Genomic DNA, 20,746 nt, shown 5'->3' with positions numbered 1-20,746 from the left:
CATAAGCACATTTCGACAGCTAATATCTCTTAATTGATGCTCGAAGCTAAATAGTTGAAAATCTAATGAAAAATATATTTACAAACGTTAAAAAGCTGATACAAGAAAGTAACTGCTTTGAATAGAATTATACGCTTATCTAACATTTATATATAGAATACTATTATGGAAAAGAAAGAATAAGGTATATTTAGTCACGACAACAAATCTCTAAATGCATTTAAAAAATAAAACAAAACATTTGTAAAGCCGCTTTTATTGCTGTTCTTTATCTCAAAGTCATAGTTAGGCTATCAACAAGATGCAAGAGCCCATACCTCACTGCTTACTTTTATGCGAAAACTGCTTACTACTTCTATGTGGTAAAAGACCACCCATAGCGTTAATCTTGTCATTCACGTGGTTTACGCCCGAAACGATCCACCTAAAAACTGAGTTGGGTTAGACATCATAAATATCAAAAAAGTATTAACAAAAATAACGAACTTCAAGTTAAATTCAAAAAGGAGAAGTCCATTAAAAACTGACAAAATCAAACAACCAACGGAACGGAATGGAAAACAACTGTCATATTCCTGACGGTGCAGGCATTTCCGAACAGCAACAAGAAAAAGAAAATTTATATTTTATTATAAAAAACCAGACACTTTGTGTAGAACTTCTCACGGTGTTGATTATTCGACAATGATCCTTATTGATAGCTTTTACTTTTCATGTTTACTAATTATTTATATTTTCCACTGGACGTTAAGCAAACAACAATAAATCTTCAATGCTACACGTTCTAGGACATTGTAACAATTTATTAAACTTGTATATATACATGGTATGATGAAAAGAGATGTATTGGGTACAAGTTTTTGTGACAGCATCCAAACAACACAAAAAAAGACGAAAGACATCTATAGCTCAACCTACGGTTTACGAAAAAGGCTAATGGTTAATGCTATGTCAATTAGTTTTCAAATAAAAAAAAATGCAAAAGATTTGCAATGAACGCTTTATTTTTCGAAAGACATATTTTCTAGATATGACTAAGACAAAGATGTGACCAGATTCCCCCTTCTTTTACTCGGTTTGCAGAATATCAAAAGTTATGTCAGATATCGTATAGAAAAAAAAATGTTGCATTCCACCGCAGAATACGGGAAAAATAGCTCATTACTATATTCAAACGCAAATTTTAATTAAACATGTTTTTATAGATGAAATGTTAATGTGTAATAGTCTGAGACGAATGTTTTGAATCTTTAATATTGATTATATTTAACTTGCACAAAGTACTTTAGAATTTAATATAAACGTACATGACTGGTGCCGATTTCTATGAACATGCTTGTTGAATGTTTTAGATAAATTACGTACTTTAGATGGTCCTTGTGATTCGGTTGACACTTCAACACAATAATTACCAAACAAAAGTTTTCCTATTTAATTAAATTGTCGTTTGAAAAATCTGATTGTAAATTTATTTGCTGCAACTCATATAAAGATTTTTTCTCTAATGAGAAAGGCAAATATACTTACTGGATGTGTGATGAGATGATTAAAGCTCTAAATTTTCTCCTGGACAACATTTATGTACGTTTCGGCAATAAAGTTTATGGACAAGTTGTAGGTATTCCTATGGGCACCAATTGTGCCCCTTTAATAGCAGACTTGTTCCTGTATTGTTATGAATCAAAGTTTATGGCCAAAATTAGTAAAAACTCGTCTCAATTTCATTTAGTTGATAAATTCAACCACACTTACCGTTATCTTGATGATATTTTTTCGTTGAATAATCAGGAATTCCCTAAATATACTGCCGAAATTTCCCCAAGGAACTTACCTTAAAATCAAATATTAAAAGCAATAACTGACCTTTCCTAGATTTAGATATTTCGGTTCTGGTACATCCTTGGCTTTCAAATATTCGGCTTTGAGTGTTCCTGATGAAAGTAAGTTCAGAAAAGCGCTTCGGACGCGTGAAAGGACAAGGTACGATAAGGCCTGTTTTTGGCCCCCCTATTTTCTCATTTTTCAAATTCTGTTTTGGAAAGCTACATATTATGTTAAAATATTCCCTGAGGTTTGAAGTTTGTTTGGATGAACTTCAAAACCACTAATTTTAGCAACTAGGTGAGGTGAGGGGGTTAACTTTCTGTTATTATTCAAATATTGTAATTATTATTCACTTTGCAGGTGTTTTTACGACGAATTTTTAGTTTTTAAGTGCCTGCGCCAACGTGACCCAGGAATTTTTTTTATTCCAATGTCATGAGAACTGTTTTTGCTGTCTAAATCGCTATAATTTTCTCGGGGACACGTAGGCGCACGCTATTAAATTTTAAGAAACAATGGCCAAAAATCGTAATTTTTCCGTCTTTTAGCATTTTTGATGCCCTTTTAACCCCCTAATCTCACCCATTTTCTGAAAATAATGGTTTTGAAGTTCATCCAAACAAACTTCAAACCTAAGGGAATATTTTAACGTGATAAGTAGCTTTCCAAAAGAAAAATGTTAAAAATGAGAAAATAGGGGGGCCAAAAACGGGCCTTATCGTACCTTGTCCTTTATAATGTGTTGTTTCAATTTTTTTTTTTCATTTTCACACGGGAAACTCTGCACAAAAATTTACGACAAAAGGGACGAGTTTCTTTCCTTATTGTTAATTTTTCTTTTTTGGACGGTGATGTTTCTTTGGAACCGTCTTACAGTGTTTCTATATCCCAACTCGTTCGCTATGCCCGTGTCTGTAGTGACTGGATTTCAATGAGCGTTATCTATGTATTCCTGGTAAATTATTAAGTCAGGGATATCGTTACCACAAATTACTTAAAACCTTTACTAAATTCTTCAATAGATACAAAGATTTGGTTTGGAAGTTTGGCTGTTCAAACGGAATAGCACATCCTAATTTTTACAGTGATGTTGTTTACCGAGCCTGGAAATTTAATTAGGATCCGGGTAAACTTATCAATCCTTTAAATAAACTGATTCTAAAAGTTTACCAATCTAACACTGTAATTAAATCTTTGAATATTGTTTTTATTAATTTAAATATTAATTTTGTTATCAGTAAATTAAAACAATACTAAGTATTATTGCATACACATATGCACATTTATGGTACTACAATCTGTCGATACCTATATTTTGGCATTGCACAAGGTCATGTATTCTCTGACTGTTAAGGACGTCTTTGCACTAAATCCGTTGGATGTTGAATGTGTACTGATTGATTTTTAAGTCTTAGATACATGATTTTTTTTATCAATTGTTATTGGCTTTGAACGAGCTGTCAGTTACTGTGAGTCCTCTCAGATCCATACTTTCGGTATTTTTTGTTGTTAGGGATGTATAAATACCCTGTCACGTCCGGTCTGTGTGCATTCAAACATGTTTAACCCCGCCACATTCTTTATGTACTTGTCCTAAGTCAGGAGCCTGTAGTTCAGTGATTGTCGTTGGTTCATGTCTGTCATATTTATTTTTCGTAAATTGTTTTGTTATAAAGTAGGGCGTTAGTTTTTATTAATTGAACTGTTTCATATTTTTCATGTCGGGGCCTTTTATAGCTGACTATACGGTATGGGTTTTTCTCATTGATGAAGGTTGTACGGTTTCCTGTTATTGCTAACATCCACTTTAATTGAACTTTGATGGATAGATGTCTCATTGGCAATCATACCAAATCTCCTTATTTTTATAGGAAGCAAAACGCTTATACATTTGTAAAAGTTTTAGATATCGAATTAACGTTAAAACTGTAAGTCTAATTTTGCTCAAGGAAGTTGCAACCTTCAGTTACCATTTGTACAGTTTTATTTGGTTACGAACACCATTGACGAAGACTAAATTTTGGAGCTGATTAATTGTAGTTTCGTTTCATATAATATTATGTAGTACCTATGACATTTGTTTCCCTACCATGTAGGCGTACTTGGAAACATATGATATTTGATAAATCGTTCAAATCATGAGAAACGGAGAACCCAGAATTCCTCTATCATATTTAAAGATCTATTAACTCCCTTTGAAAAAAAGTTACCATCTGTTTCATTCAATTCGTAATTATATACATGTACCATTTCCATTCCCCTTTACGAGGAACACAAATTATCAGAGAAATGTGTCTTTACCATATGTCTTGACCATTATGACATTCTTCATTGTTTCTTGTGCGAGTTTCTTTTGTAGAGGCGTTGATGGTGCAACATTTTTGAATAAAAATAACACTTTACAAATGTCCTGCGTCCGAAGCACTTTTCTTGATTTTACTTATCTTGAACGCTCCAACACAAACAATTGAAAGCCAGATATGTATAAACACGTAGAAACGTTAGGAGCAACATAACCAAATTAAAAGGGACATAAAAAGAATAGCCAAACTCTTTAAAGGTCAGTTTTGTCTGAAGGACTTAGAACTTTAGTTTCTTATAAGCTTCTCAATTTTAAACGGGGATTTTTAAATAGTTCTTATAAAATCAAGTCAATGCCGAAGCACTGACTACTGAGCTGATGATATCCCCGGGGATTAACAGCTCACCAGCAGCGGTATCTACCCTGCGATAATATATGAAAATAACACTTTGCGTCCGAAGCGCTTTTCTGGATTTTACTTCATTTTTGAAAGCCATGAAAGTATTAATACTTAGAAACGCTAGGAGCTATACAACCAAAAGAGGCCAAAAAGAATAGCCTAATTTATCTAATTTAAAAGTCAACTTTTTGAAGCTTCTAATATTTTGATTCCAGGTACGCTCTTTGTATCTTTTATATTTAAAATGTCAAAAGTGAAGGTCTGTTTTCCCTTGATGTTCTAATGATTTGGAGAATATTTGAGAAATGATAATGTTTTACAAAAGAACATTCCCTATGCCTTTGGCTAATGAGAAAACAGAAAACATATACTAATATAATACACGTATAATATATACAGTCAAAATATACAAAATTCTATGTACAGATCAAACAGTGATTATCTTATAATAAATCTATGAGTTTTTTGGCGTATATTCTAACGTATGAATATAATTAAAGACTGAATTCGTACGAATTATATTTACGCAAGTAAATACAATCTTAAATATTTTTTTCCCAAATGTTTTCATAATCTTCCCCATCGATTTCAATATCTGGATTTTCCAAATCAGCCGAGTGCCCCGTGTTCAAATATAAGGCGCTTGCTTGTTCACTTTTACTTGAAACTCTTGATTCAATGTTTGTAGTGCATGGTCTAGGGCTTGGTTTGTTTGTTGAGTTGGTAGATCCATGGATGTAAACATCATCGTCGGTTTTAAACCATTCGATCGGCATTCCACGTAGGCAGTGTTGTAATGGAAACATTCTGGAAGATGCCGGTTCAGTCGACGTTTGTCTGCAATGAAGCATTTTTACTTGCCCGTCCGTGCTATTTACAAGTGAAGTATGTCTAATTATAGGACGGTGTTGGGGGATTTTTAATGGAGGAAGAAAATGTGGACTGAAACCGTCGCTGTAATCTTGGGATGTTGCATTGTGTGTTTCTGTGACTTCCACTGTGCGCTGAACCTGTGTCGATGTCAAGTAACTAACAGTTACATTTGATTCTCCTGATGTACCTGAATTCAGAAAATTTTCATACAAAGATGAACCTGTGGGTGATATTGGCGTTTGCGGTTCTGGTACACTGCTCTGTATCATTTGAATCTGGTCAGTACCATACATTGGATGTTCAAATCTTTGTTGCTTCAGTCTTTGAACTTCACGCTTCAAGTTACCGATTGATCGCTTTATACTAGAAAAAAAATTGAATAAAATAAGGGGTCTAATTTAATTGCGTCATATTGCTTCCAAAATGAATGAAGTAAATCGCTGAAAACACTTTCACTGGCACTGTATTCCTCGATAAATAATAACAATGTGTAACGATCTACACAGTTTTGATATTTATTTTTTACTAGCATTCTTTCTAATTTTATATCAATCAACTTGGTCCGAATTTTGTGTTTTACCTTTATTGCATTTGAAGACAGATCAACATAAAGATGCTTCAATTGTAACATAAGGAAAAGAAAATTATCAAGTAAAATTTGTCGTTACCCTCAAACGTAGTTACAGTATAGAAATACGACTACCTGGATATCTTCGTTCCAGAAGTCAACAAATTTGCTGAGGGGCGTTTAATTGACTGTTTTTGATTCATTAAGGTTCAGTGTGATTAAGGACTCATGAGTTGATGACCCAAAATTTCAAAAAATTGTGCCAAATACGGCTAGGTATCTGCCTGGGGTAAGAAAATATCTAGTATTTAGAATAATTCATATTTTTGCAAACAGTAAATTTATAAGATATAAAAATGACCATATAATTGATATACATGTTAACACCGAAGTGGTGACTAACAACAGAATAAAAACGAATACGTAAAACAACCTAGATCAGCACATAAAAACAGCACAGCCGAACAACGCGTTGTATTTCAGCCGAATAGATCGACGCACAAAAGTGACGTCACAGGTAAATTTCTAAAAATTTCCAAAAAAATAGGATAGAGTTCAAGATTAGGTTTGTAATACTGATATTACATGTATTTAAAAACAATGAAAATTACAATACTTATTAATATAAAATTGTGTTATCTAAAAAATATCTTACATCAAGCAGGTAACAGTTAACCCAATCAAAATGACTCCTCCTAACGTACCAATAATTGAAAATTGCCATACAAGTCCTCCTTCAAATAGAAAACACTTATATATTAAGCAATTTTATTAGTAAATGTGGAATTACATATTAAGGTACATTATAGAAATTTGGGTTTAACGAATCATATATAAACTACCAAACAGAAGAAACTCAATTTTTTTTCTAAAAAAATCCAAATAGTGCTTGTCCAAAAATGAAAAGGGTACCATTTTGATTTTTGAACTGAGACACTTTCACACAATCATTGTCAAATAACCCCATTGTACACTTTCTATTTTATATTTGATCCAAATCATGTACGATGTTTCAAATATCTTAAAAAGGGACCCCAGCCATTTAATTAAATAAAATAAAATGCTTATTTTTCGAAAGTTTCACTGAGAAAACATTAGGAAAACATAAAAAATAGGAAAAATTTTCAGCCACTTCCAATATTTGGGAAAACACGAAAAGTTGTCAGGTTTATTTTACTTATATATATATATATATATAATTGATTCAAATAATTGACATAATATATATAGCAAACAACATATGGCTTTTTCAATGTCACACACATATCAAATCGAGACACCAATGTAATCACAAGAGCTCTACTCGAGAGATTATATTAGTTGAGGGTTGATACGCTGTGTGATATTGAAAAAAGCGATATCATATCCACTTGATAATATACTTCAAGTAGACGGCTTTCACGTGGCATGAGGTAATATAGATTACGGTTAAATAAAGCCCTTGGAACCATGACTGATACCAATGCCAAGATTAGGGGTTTCATAAAGGTTTTGCAACCGTGACAATATCGATATCATCACGGATGGTTGATACAGCACGATTGCCTTTGATAGTGTTACACATGCAATTTACTTGTATTTAATACTATGTATATAATAAATCACGGCATTGTACTACACCGTTAGATAAGTGTAAGTTAATTGTTGAAATTTTTTTAAGCCACCTTCATTCTTCACACCAGACAAAGTCACGGAACAAAAAAAAAACCAACCAAACAAACGCCGGACCGTAGTCATATGGTAGGAGGAACATGCAGAAAATAGTCACCAATAATGTTCCGAGCACCTGAGATCACCCCCAGTTTTTAGTGGGGTTCGTGTTGCTCAGTCTTTAGTTTTCTATGTTGTTTTGTGTACTGTTGTTTGTCTGTTTGTCCTTTTATTTTTTAGCCATGACGTTGTCAGTTTATTTTTGACTTATGAGTTTGAATGTCCCTTTGGTATCCTTCGCCTCTCTTTTAATGACGAAATACAGTTCTTTTATTTCTCTCACAAATTTCATTCCTAAGTAAAGATATGTTTTTTTTTTCGGAACAAAAATTTTGCGAACGTGGTAGAAAACACCCTTTCAAATGAACTTAAACAACGGTATGTTGTAGCTCGAATCTTAAGGTTTTACACTAAAGAGCTTATATGTAGAAGTGGTAGAACCATAGATGTTCTTCCTTTATTACACATAAAGAATAGTTTATACGGCAAGCTAGAATTCGTAGGTAATACCACATATTCTTCTTTTATATCAATTGTTAAACTTTAAAACAAAAAGTGTTACATTATAATGACAGTAATGATACACGTGGCAACAACGTAGTCTACTTACCGACTCTTTGTAGCAAAGCAAACGAGAAATTGCCTGTATGTTTGAATACATTTTCTTTTTTTTTTGTATAAAAGAGATTTCGCTCGAATTCCAACAGAGACGTCCAATAGCATACTCTAAGCTTCAATTAAATAATCTTGCTACTAGTGAATAAATTAAGTATGGAGGATGTGTGAGTAATAAAAGTCATGAAATTTAGCTCAAGTAATAGCATCAAAATCATTGCATTTTAGGTTATGTAACGGATAATGTTCGATAATCATATTTATCAAAACCCCATGTTGGAGCTAAATTTCCAGGCTTCGAATTTTTCGAACAATATAATTTTTTCATCCTGACATATATCTCTTAAACTTACCAGAGTAATTCATCCTCTTCCTTCCATGATCATTCCAATAGCTGTGGTGTAGATATTTTACCAGTGAGACAGCTGTTCTGTATTTCTTTCCTATGAAAATTCATCATGCTTTTATATGTAATACATGAAGGTATAATTGAGGTTTTTGTCATTGACTTTCATGAAGAAGTGCAGTTTAATAACTTTAACCGTCACTTTTGTAATCAACACACAGACATATAACTTCAGACAAACAGACGAACACCGAACAAACATGGAGTGAATCAAGTCTCCGGGGTAATAAACTGTTTCATTATTGACATGATAGATGCAATACTCAGATACATTAATTAAGCACGTAACAAATGGCAGTCAATTTTAGGTATCATTGTTTATGAACGAGTAAAATGAGATGTGAGATAAATATCAAGCGACAACAACCCAACAACATACTTAAGCATGACATAAATGAAATATAGAATACTATTAACATACAAGTGTATATCGTCAAATTCTAAATAAATGTCTTCCAAAAAAAAAATATCAAGATTTTAAACTTACCATCAATGCATTTATAAGTATTCATATCATCACAATAACGCATTTTAGTATAAAACTTCCCACTCAATGTAGAATTTGCTACGTGAATAAACACTTCACATTGCTGTACTAAACCTAAAAAAATCAAAACAAAAATAAGACAACGATATTTGTTTGAAAAAAAAACAATATTGGGAGCGTTAATTCAAAAACCCTGAATACATGCCCAGAGAGGATGCACATGACTTCTATGTTTCAGAACATGCTTCCAAAATAAAGAACACGTAAACCCTTCTAGCTTGTTTCTAACAGAGCTCAAGTAAAAAAATTCTTCCTAGAAGGGACTCAGGAAAAAAAACTTCAAAAATATTGTTTGATTGATGTATATATTTCATACAATTTGATTTTAATCGTGTATTATCTAGGATTAAGGAAGCGTTAACCGAGTGTATAACCAGCCAAGACGCTCAGTACTTCTGTACTGGTTTGACAATACTGATGGTTTTTATTTAAATTTACCGTTTTAATCTTAGAAAAGCATTTTAAATTAAGGAATGCATATCCCAAATCTTCGATTCCTTGTCCGTGTTAGGCTTTACTTTTTGGTCTTTTCGATTACTAGTATCTATTAAGCTCTTTAAATTATGTAATAGGTAAGTTTTGGATTCTAGAACAGTTTTGCCTGGTGCTTCACTGAAGAGACATTTATTTTCGAAATGCGCAGCTGGTGCAGTAAAGTAGGTACCGTCAGTGGTATTACACATGGCAAATCACAATACACACATGTATATATTTTAATATTGAAATACTGGAAATCTTCATCCTATGCCTTTTTGACAAAAACAAAATAGTTATATGTATTATGTCCACGTTTTATAAGCAAATACATATATCCTGAGGTAAAATCTTTTCTTTTAACGTCCCATAACATATGAAACTCAAACAAAATATACTTACTATACACGCTTTCGCTTATGTCACTAAGCCAATACTTCTGTCCAAAGTCCATGACATCAACCACTTCTCTTACAACGCTTAGTTTTGTAATATTTAGTAAAGAATCGGGATGATTTCCTGACCCAATGTAATCCCACTTGCATTTGAAGTCTTGATAGGAATAGTTTAGAGGAACGTTCAAGACAATTAGTTTATCCGAATTCTCTGTAAACATTCATATCATAATGGTAAGACATACTTTATGTATATTAAGATAATGCTTTCATGGGTTTTGATCTGTCGATGTGTATAAACGACAAAGGCCGTTAACGAAGAAAACATGTCCAAATATATTTCATGTTAAGTTTTTGTAATGCTGTGTCAGTGAACAATTACCAATAAATTCAGATTTAAACTTTATAAATATTGTCACTCATATATATTGCCATTGTTTCTTCTTCAAAAGACAAACGGACCATACGTTTCTAAGAGTACGAGTACATTGTCGAGCAGGATTTAGATTAGAGGTGATTCATTATACACTCAATGATTTTAACAGAAAACCAGTACATTGTCGAGCCGAGTTTATATTAGATGTAATTCGTTATATATTCGACTTAATACTAATTCCGCTAAGACAATGGATGTGGCTTGCTTTGTTAACCTGTTTAGTATTAGCTATTCACTTCGGGCCTCTCTTAATCTTATAGCTCTAACAATATTTAACATCTTTACCAAACCCAACCCTATGCTAAGAGAGTTTCTAAGAAATGTAAATACGAGAAATGCGTATAGAGCAAAGACAAATAAGTAAACACAGTGTAGTTAAAACGTAAGCAAACATTGTAATTTTTTTTGTGCACAATATTCTTGAAAGTTGAAACTGTAAAATATTACGACATTCAGATCAACAGACTAAAAAGGCAGTTGTGTTGTCGCCGTACTTGAGAAATAGGTTATGGTGCGAGAAAGAAAGTCAGTCACTGAAATACACAATCGGGATATCAGTGCCAAGAAATATCCAGTATTTCCCAAGCGTTTTCAATATTTAAAATGTATCTGTTAAAAGTGGAAAAATGTTGTATTGCACGAGCTTCAGTGATGTTATCTTATTCCCTTATGATTTCCTTTTCAATGATCTGACAAATAGTGCTCTTGTTAGACGTCATTAACTATGGTCACGAAAATTCCATGGCGCCGCAAAGAAAATGACAATAGGAAAATTTGACACATGATTTAACATTTTCCAATGAAGAAGCGAGAGTAAGTCACCCTACATGTTGATTATGAGACAATAATCAACGGATAGAGGACATGGTTAAAAAAATTATATAAATATGAATATAGATTCTACCAATGCATCGAGTGTGATACGATATTTTTCAACTCTAGACAGTTAAAATTTTTAAAGTTAAAACGCAAGGCTCGCCGAGCGTTTCAGTTATTTGAAATTTAACTGTCGAGATTGAAGAAATATCGTATTGCACAATATTTGATGGTAGTATCTGTTTCTCTAAAGATTTAAAGAATATGCAGTCAAACTTGAACCTTCTTTACCAGTAATCTACAAAAAGAAATGTTCTTTTTATGTAACGTCATCAGGCATGGGCGCCTTTTTTTCATGACACCACGATATGAAATTCAGAGGAAAGCAAGAAAATTTGAAGTCATAACAAAATTTTGACCAATGAAGAACTGGCTCACACGTTGATTGAATAAAAATAACAAACAGATCAGAAAAAGGATAAATCGGCTAAGAATGGAAATGTAACGTCTTGGAAGTTCTTTAGGTGATGACATCGTTAGACTTAAATGTTTGTTTACGGTATAAATTTTGATATTTCACATACTTGTATACATTTTAGTATTAACAACATAACGAAAGAACTTTTCCAATAAGATAAATATGTTTTTAAAGTAGCTTAAAATGTAATTATAAAAATTGAATGCTTCTTTTTGTAATGTTATTGGGACCGAATCACATTTTGTATGTAGCGCTTAAAAATGTGCACACGATTAAGGCTTTTACAACCCTTTAACATTAAAAAATGAAGCATTCCATTTTTATAATTACATTTTTAAGCTACAAACATGAAGCTACGAGTTATAGCAAATTTTTCGTTTGTTTTCCTTGCATTATTGTAACGTTGTCATTGCAAGCACGTGCTGTCATGAATGTTGAATTTATTCAATTTGATGTTGGAATGCTTCGCGATTGCTTTCAGCGGATTCTTATGAAATATACACGCAATACAATTATTAGATCATCACTTACTTTTATCATAACAAAGTCCCCGATGAACTTCTGTTACTGGTATTTGCTCAACGTACAGCGCTAAAAACATTAAATGATAAACTTTTAAAATGATCAGTTTGTGAATCAACTAGTTTAAAATGTTTTTATTTTGCATTAGAGCATGATAATAACAACATATAAAAATTAGTTTTCTATTGATTCTTGAACAATTAAAGATAACAACTTACCACGAAACCTATTTTCCTAAACGTTTTTTTAATTTCTATATTCTGTAGATTTTTTCCGCAACTAAATGCGGAAAATCAAGTTTTCTGTCATTAGTCCGTATCGAAGTACCACGTTTGTGTCCATTTTAGTTTTAAGACGGGGAAATTAAAACTAGATTTTTCTTGGAAGACACACTTATGCTTATTTGACGTTTTCAGTTTTCAGTCATTTCATAAAATCTTTACCGATGACAAAATAAAAATCTCCAATTTTTGTTTTCCAGGACACCCGAGCTTTTCATTAACCTCAATTTATACGTTCAATCATTTTGTCTTCTGAAAACTAAATGGTCAATCCTTTTTAATGTAAAAATAAGAAGATGTGGTATGATTGTCAATGAGACAACTCTCCACAAGAGACCAAATGACACAGAAATTAACAACTTTCATAGTTCACCGTACGGCCTTCAACAATGAGTTAAACCCATACCACATAGTCAGCTATTAAAGGCCCCGAAATGACAAATGTAAAACAATTCAAACGATAAAACTAACGGCCTGATGTTTATTTGGGAAGGATTTAATAAATTCAAGAAAAAACATTTTTGAAGGGAGAAAAAATATTTAATTAAAGACTTGCTACAGATACAACATGTGATTGGGTTGAACAAGTTTATTGTTCTCTTGTATTGTAAGACCAAATGGTTACAGTCAATGACAGTATTATTTTTTAAACGATATTATGATAAATTAAGCCGACAGTAGTTTGCCGATGTTCAAATCTTGTAAATCGATTAACAAGAGACAAATAAAGGTAAATAACAAAAAATGAGATAATAAACTCCAAAGATAAGGTCTGAAAAATATTCAAAACAATTTTCTTCTTTTTCACAACAATCTTTTACATGTATGTGCTTAAATAATGAAATATAAAATGAGTATATAATTCAAAATTAAAAAAAAAATGAATTCTAATTTTCTTGTACATGTATAATGCATTCTTAAATTTATGCATACCTGTGTGTTTAACATAGTCCACAGACAAAATATAACTAGATGTCCACATTGTTGTATTCTGTCTGTATCCAAATCTAGATTCGTTGCTAGTTATTTCCGGAAGTAATATTTGTCCTTGTTGTTTACATAAATTGACGGCATCATACCACTGTTCTACTTTACCGTCTTGAACAAACAGAGATGAAAAGGTATGTAGTATTTAAAAATGAATTAGAAAAATAAACTGGACACTTTTTTGTGTTGGAGATGTACAAGATAAAACTCTATTATCTAGGATTTGGCCCATTGAATCTCCTAGGGCTTTATATGTCTTATTGTGTTTTAGACAGCATGATTATTCGAACCTTAAAACAAATATTTAATATAACAAATTCAAAGATAAGAAAAGAATGTTCCAGGGTGTTATAGGAAACGTAAATTGCAGTATAGTAATCACCATGGCAAGAAAGTGACAGAAAGACACAAACATAATCATGTAACATTTATTAAAAAGGAATATATAACTGAGTAACTCCAGGATATGTAATTCGGATAGTTTAAGGGAAAGAGGTTCCAAATATGGCATTCGTTATGCTAATTTTGTAAGAACTCAGTTATGGAAGAAAAAATGAGATGAATACTACGACAAACGGGATATATTTTGTTGTACATGTTTACCAACTTTAATTAATAACTTTCAAATAGCGCTGTTCTAATGCATAAAATTCTTTTGCAACACGTTTAAATTTGAGAGAATTTGTGAATGTTTAAAATTATCACATTAAGATTTACAAGTTCCAAAATATCTATTATAAACAGATATATAAGACAATCAAGTGTTACATACCTGATAAAGAAATAAAGGTGTAGAACAAAATTAAACAAAAAACCAGAATCAATGCCGACATGTTGCTATATTAAATATGAAGAAAACATGGCCATTTTGTGCATAATTGTTTCCTGGATGGAGACTGTAATAGGGAAGGAAACATCGTTTACAAAAAAACCAATTGAAATCAAATGAAAATGGATTGAAACATTCACCGAGTAATACGGACACATTGCTATGACTCATGTTTAATAATATACATGTAGGAGTGTTTCCTCATGTTCTCGGTCAAATTATCAAAATGAATAGAGACAACAAAAGTAACACAAACAGAAAGTTACACACAAAAATCTGAATCATAGACTGAAACACTTATTATATTTAACCAGTAGACTGTGGTGCAATGCATGAAGTGGTTGTTGGATTTCTATCTGCTTCTGGTTTTCAATAGGTTACCTTAATTGGACCTTTGATCTTTTTTTTTAATTGTTTTATATGTGAAATGTTTTAAACTTGCTATTCCCCTCCTCATAACCATTTATTCATCAACTCTCAAAGGAAACTAAATACACCACATGGCCAAAATAAATCGTCACATAAATACGCACACGATGTATGGGAAAGTATTATTTTATGTCTTTGCATGATTTATCAATATTTTATTTACTGTAATTAAAACAAAAGATCCTTGTGTAAAAAATGTCAATGCATATAATTACTTGTATAAACTAAATAATATATATCTCTGCGCCAAACTATTTACAGTGAAGGAAAACAACGACAGACCCATACCGTACATTTGTTGTGTTGAAGTTCTCTGAATATTTTGTTTTCCTTACTACGGCCGATAAATTGTTTATTGATTTTTAAACAGACTTAATTGACTTCCTGTTTTCGATTTTTAGTCCAATCAACACGTATAGTCACTGGCGTCATCTTTGTTCTATGAAACATAAGTATAAACTAGAAATTCTAATAGCCTGTGTCGCTCACCTAAATCTATATGAATCTTGAACAGTGGACACTCTCCACCAATGTGGACTAGAATAGAATTCATGATAAAAATTTCGTTTTTTGTTCATCTTGTATTGCTGAGAATTTTTTCTGTTAACAATTTCTTTCTTTATTTTTTAGTTTTAACCCCCATAAAAAAGTGTATAAAATCGTCATTTAAGGGCAATCATTCCTATACATAATCAACTAATGATTTCCGCAAAATTTTATTTATTTGAAGATCATGTCTTGCTGACAATTTATGCTATGTAAAGTGTCTCTCTATGTTGAGATCACCACCAATTTTTGTTGGAGTTTGTATTGTTCCCACAGGCACTTGTCTCTAGGATTTTTTTTCAGAGACAAGTGCCTGTGGTTGTTCAGTCTTTATTTATATATGTTGTGTTTTGTATATACTGTTGTTTGTCTTTCGTTTTTTGTTTGCATGGAGTTGTCAGTTTATTTAAAAAAAAAAGACAAAAATACTAAAAATTGTTTAAAATCGGTATTAAAGAGCAATAACTCCAATTAGGAGTCAACTGACGATATCGGTCATTTGACTTATTGATAGATCTTGTCCAGCTGATCATTTTTCTATTAAGTTTCTATCTATCTATTACAATTTTTATAATATTAGGCAAACAGTTACACTAAAAAAATGGCAAAAATCATCATTGAAGGGCAATAACTCCAATAAGGAGTCGTCTGTCGATTTCCGCCATGTTGACTTATTTGTAGATAATATTTGCTAATAAATTTTCTCTCTGTCTATTATACTTTTCAAGATAAAAGGCAAAATTTAAAAACAAATTGCAACAATTAAAGCAAATTTTATCATCAATCGTCATAGTAGTTACCACATGTCCAACCTTAGTCATGACTAAACGGCCCACTATAGGACATGTGGATATTTTTGGCGGCAGATTGATCAACATATGAGCTGATGGCATGATAGCATAAAATGGTACATGTATGTTCCGTAATATTGGTATTATATGTTTACGATTACTTCAAAATTACATAAATACATGTAGTTATATTTGTTTCATATTTACAATAAATGGTCTCTTAAAAGATGTGATGGTATTCCCGTTTCATTTGTAAAAACAATGTTATTTTGTTAAATTATAGCAATCATCTTTGGGGTCGACCTCGTGTGAAACAAAAATTGTGGCTACAGATGACATTCAGACTCTTGCAGCTGGATAACTGTATATAAAAAATAGATGCTGATAACAAGTTATGTTCAAAGGTAGACAATTTGAAGAAAATTACGCTTGATCATAAGCTATTTGAACTTTATATCGATTTTCTGTTGTTTTCCTATTCTCTGAAACGGGTTGATGACGTTTTGCTATAATTATTTGGATTTACTACGTTAAAGCACTACATTTCTGCTAGAGATTTCAACAGTTTTCCGTAGCATTTGGATCACCATGACCTACATTTTAACTTGAGTATCTTCTGTTAAATTTTTATATTGTCCCCTCATTCACATTTTGGATAGAGCTTGTTTCCTGTTAATTAAGATATGCATGTATTGCTTTCTAAAATATGAATGTTTTGTGTTACTTGAGAAGCCTTGCTATTTTCTTTAGATACAGATCCTGTGTCACGCTCAGCTCGTCAGACTCAGAATCTGTATTTTATTCGGAGTTAGATGCCTTGCAAATAGCTTGTTTTTTTTTGTATATAGCCTGTTTAATTGAAAAAAAGCCTGCTTCAATTGAAAGAGCTTGTTTTAATCGAAAAAAAATATTATTGTATTGTATTGACTTGTCGCGAATGAGATTTTGCTTTTCCGATGACGGCGTTTACTATTCCAGTTCAATTTTAGCATTTAGTAATTTTATATAGATAAAACTTCTTGTCCTAGTTGTAATATTTGGAACATAGAAGCATGATGACTAATGCATGCCAGTCTGATATGTCATTTGATCTTTACTTCATTTTCAAGGTTGAACTTTGCGTAATGTAATATTCAGATTCAGTTGTCTTAATGAAACCAATTTATGTCAGAAATATATGACTTGAATAAAAGATTTTTGGTATTTAGGGGTCTTATGTTCTATGTTGACCAGTCTGATAGAAACCATTTGATCATTTTCATAGTTGACCGATTTTGATACTTGTTTTTGTTAGCATACTTCTTGAACAATGAAAATGATATTAAAGAATACAGGTTCCACTATTGCTTCATGTCAGTCTGATCATGATAGTTCACCTCGATCTCATTTTTTAGTTTACTAACTGGATTCCGTAGACTCATAAGTTGCGGCAGGCGACACATATTATTGTTCTCACTCTTGCTGGAACAAGCTTGTGTTGATAAAAAAAATATCTGTTTTTTTTTTGTTAGTAAACCAGTGGCTTGTTTGCTTTTTATATACTTTTTTTTATTAGTTAACTTCATATTTGACTCCTTAAATTATTTTGGCTTTTAATATCAAACAAATACACGATAGACAGAAGTTATCGATGTTTCCCACCATATAAATTATTGAACAATATCATTAGTCGTTACATTCTGTTTTACGAACATAAGCAAAGATTTGGTTTGGAAGTTTGGCTGTCTCCGTAAAACATTACGAACGGGATATCTCGTCATAGTTTTCACGGTAAAGTTGTTTATAGAGGCTATAAATTTGTATACGATTCATTTAAACTATATGACCAAGTTTTCATTATATTATTCTAAAACAATATAGATTTTACGTTGTATAAAGATCTTTGAATATTGTCTTTATTGGTACTAATATTGATTTTGTTATTAATGAATTAAAACATAACTAAATAGGTATTGCTATAAATTTATGAACCATAGTCCTGCATCATGTCAATACTTATGTTTTGCATTGCATAGGGGGTATTTTTTTCAAACTGTTTATGAGGTCTTTACACAATACACACTTACATAAATGAAGTGGGGGGGGGGGGGGGGGGGGGGGGTGAGTATAAAAAAACTTACTTAGTAAATAAATAATCAATTATTTTTCCCATCGACATCTACGTTACCAAAACGTTCATACATTAATTTGAATTTCTTTATTCTACTATGCACCTTTACATGCTCCCGAAGGCGCAATACTATGAGCGAAAGGCAGATTTCGGGCAAATTTGTTTCTGAGAAGCATAAGATTTCCCGCAAATTTGGACTTCTGATTACCTAGAAGTATCCTTCGGGAGCGCATAAGATATCACCTATCCCATATTAATACAATAGCTGTGTAACGGAGAAGCTTAAGTTGACGTTTGTTTGCAATTGTGTTTTTTACTTGCCAATTTGGTATATTTTATTCACAAAATATTATAACTATTCATGGAAGGAAAACATTTGACATTTCAACCAATTTTGCTGAGACAACTAACTCTAATAATTAAAATTGGTTACGAAAAAAGTTGAAAAAGTAGATTTTGGTGCCGGAAGATGCTCATTTTACACTTATCCCCAAAACAGATATATAACGTACTTTTTCTTGAGTGAATGGAGATAATTAGACTCTACCTGTTTAATTAAAATCACTTTGGACGTAAAATGGTATCTGCGAACTTTTGTTTGAAATAAGGAGTTTAATTTGCATTATGTCACTTGTAATTTCATATGATATGTTACTGCCCAATGCTCTTCAGCTTCTTACATCATTTGGCCATTTTAACCTTTTTGATTCGAAGGTCACTGATGAGTCTTTTGTAGACGAAACGCGCGTCCGGCGTACAAAATTTTGTAGACGAAACGCGCGTCCGGCGTACAAAATTTTAATCCTGGTTTCTATGATGAGTTTATAAATTAAGACACACTGATTCCAAAATATACGGTTTCTACCTCGGCACTTACCTATGAAATAAGGGTAAACTTTGCTACTTCCGGTTAACGTTGAGGTTCCTAGTATTTTATGTCCTCATTTAAAGACCTTGGTATCAAGATTTCTAAAAGATTTTAATTTGTCACTAAGTGTACGACTTTTCCTTTAATTTCCTATTGCTAATTTTTAATGTTTTTATTGTTGATGTTTAAAACAGATAGCATATATTTCTTTAAGTTTTACTAGCTTCTATCTCAAATGAAGATATTTATTGTGGAAGCATGATTTCACCTACCGGAATTAAATAAAACAATATTTCACACCAACCTTAAGCTTTTCATGGCTTTATTCATTTTGAGGTTGAGCAATTGTCTTTTAATTTATTTATTTTTTCTGAAAAAAAAGGAGTCATATGAGAAAAAAACGCGAACCCGATCTTTTACTCATAATTTTACATTTTTAAATCTAAATCATCTCAATGTCTACATGTATAATAAAAAAAATGAAAAATAAGGCATAGATAACACTAAAAGCCCCGTCGTCTGCTTTGCAGGTGCAACGAAATATGTCGATAAATACAATGGTAGCATAGAGTCAAAAATATGCGATGAAAAGATGATTTAAGTACTCGTAAAATAAAAGAGGAAGCGACATCCTATGAAACCAGTTGCCTAATTTCAACCAAATGATTGCAGAATGATCCTTGTGATATCTTGTTTAAATTATGTGTTTTTAGTTCCTTAATACTAAAATAAATAGGTAAAAATGTAAACAGCAAAACGCAAAAGTGCCAATATCGCCTTAAAGAAGTTGTTGCCAGTCAATGACAATTTGTGAATAATTTTCATGTTTTTGTTTTATTTATATATGTTTAGATATAATACTAGTAGATACGAAGAAACTGTATCAACAAAAATAATCAGCAATACAAGATTTAAAAAAAATTCCCCATCATAAAAAACATTGGATGACTTCTTATAATAGTTTTTGCCTTTAAGTGGCGAAAGAAATGAACTAAATGAAAAATATTAAAAATGCAAGAAGACAGAAACTTTGAACAGCAAAAATGATGAGCAGTTACGAGTTGCAAAAATGACAATCATCAATTGACGCAAAGTTTGAGTTATGACACTAAAATAAAGACTTTTGACAAATTAAACCCACATGCATATGCCCTAATAACAATATTTGAACACAGCAATACAAGATAAACACGCCCGTCAACTGACTATCCTGATGTTAAAGCCCTTAAACAAAGATGTTTTTACAATTTTTGCATTTTTTGCTTTTTACCGTGAAATATATGATAGACAGAAAAGATCTGTAAAAAAGTGATCAACAATACATGATAAACACAAATGCTGATATGGCTAAATCAATTAATTGAAACAAAAAGGATTATTGCGCTTTAATGATGATTTTACATTACCAAAGCAAATTATTTTGATAAAACACATTCAACCCTTTAACGTCATAATTATGAATTTACTGTTTACAAAACTTTTATTTTTTTCTAAATACAAAGGATTTTCTACCCCATGAATAGACTACCTTAAATAGCT

General features: G+C 31.8%; 1 protein-coding gene across 18 annotated transcripts in view; it reads right to left on the bottom strand.

The window, feature by feature from the left end:
• Window positions 1-4,896: 4,896 nt before the first annotated feature.
• Window positions 4,897-20,746, bottom strand: part of LOC127730099 (uncharacterized) — a 99,698-nt gene continuing 83,848 nt past the window's right edge. For 4 of the 18 annotated variants that reach the window (XM_052238158.1, XM_052238157.1, XM_052238156.1 and 1 more), the window contains exons 5-8: window positions 9,186-9,299; window positions 8,646-8,735; window positions 6,623-6,701; window positions 4,897-5,762 (exon numbers count right to left, since the gene is read on the bottom strand). In XM_052238158.1, coding sequence (XP_052094118.1) covers window positions 5,069-5,762; window positions 6,623-6,701; window positions 8,646-8,735; window positions 9,186-9,299 — 977 coding nt within the window. In that variant the 3' untranslated portion in view covers window positions 4,897-5,068. Of the gene's footprint in view, window positions 5,763-6,622; window positions 6,702-8,645; window positions 8,736-9,185; window positions 9,300-10,121; window positions 10,326-12,375; window positions 12,436-13,580; window positions 13,746-14,406; window positions 14,551-20,746 lie in introns of those variants that run through there. The other 14 variants (XM_052238162.1, XM_052238164.1, XM_052238166.1 and 11 more) reach the window with 6 other exon arrangements.

The sequence above is a fragment of the Mytilus californianus genome, unplaced genomic scaffold (genome assembly GCF_021869535.1).
Source record: "Mytilus californianus isolate M0D057914Y unplaced genomic scaffold, xbMytCali1.0.p SCAF_2, whole genome shotgun sequence".
Taxonomy (NCBI): domain Eukaryota; kingdom Metazoa; phylum Mollusca; class Bivalvia; order Mytilida; family Mytilidae; genus Mytilus; species Mytilus californianus.
This window is presented reverse-complemented; position numbering and strand designations above follow the sequence as displayed.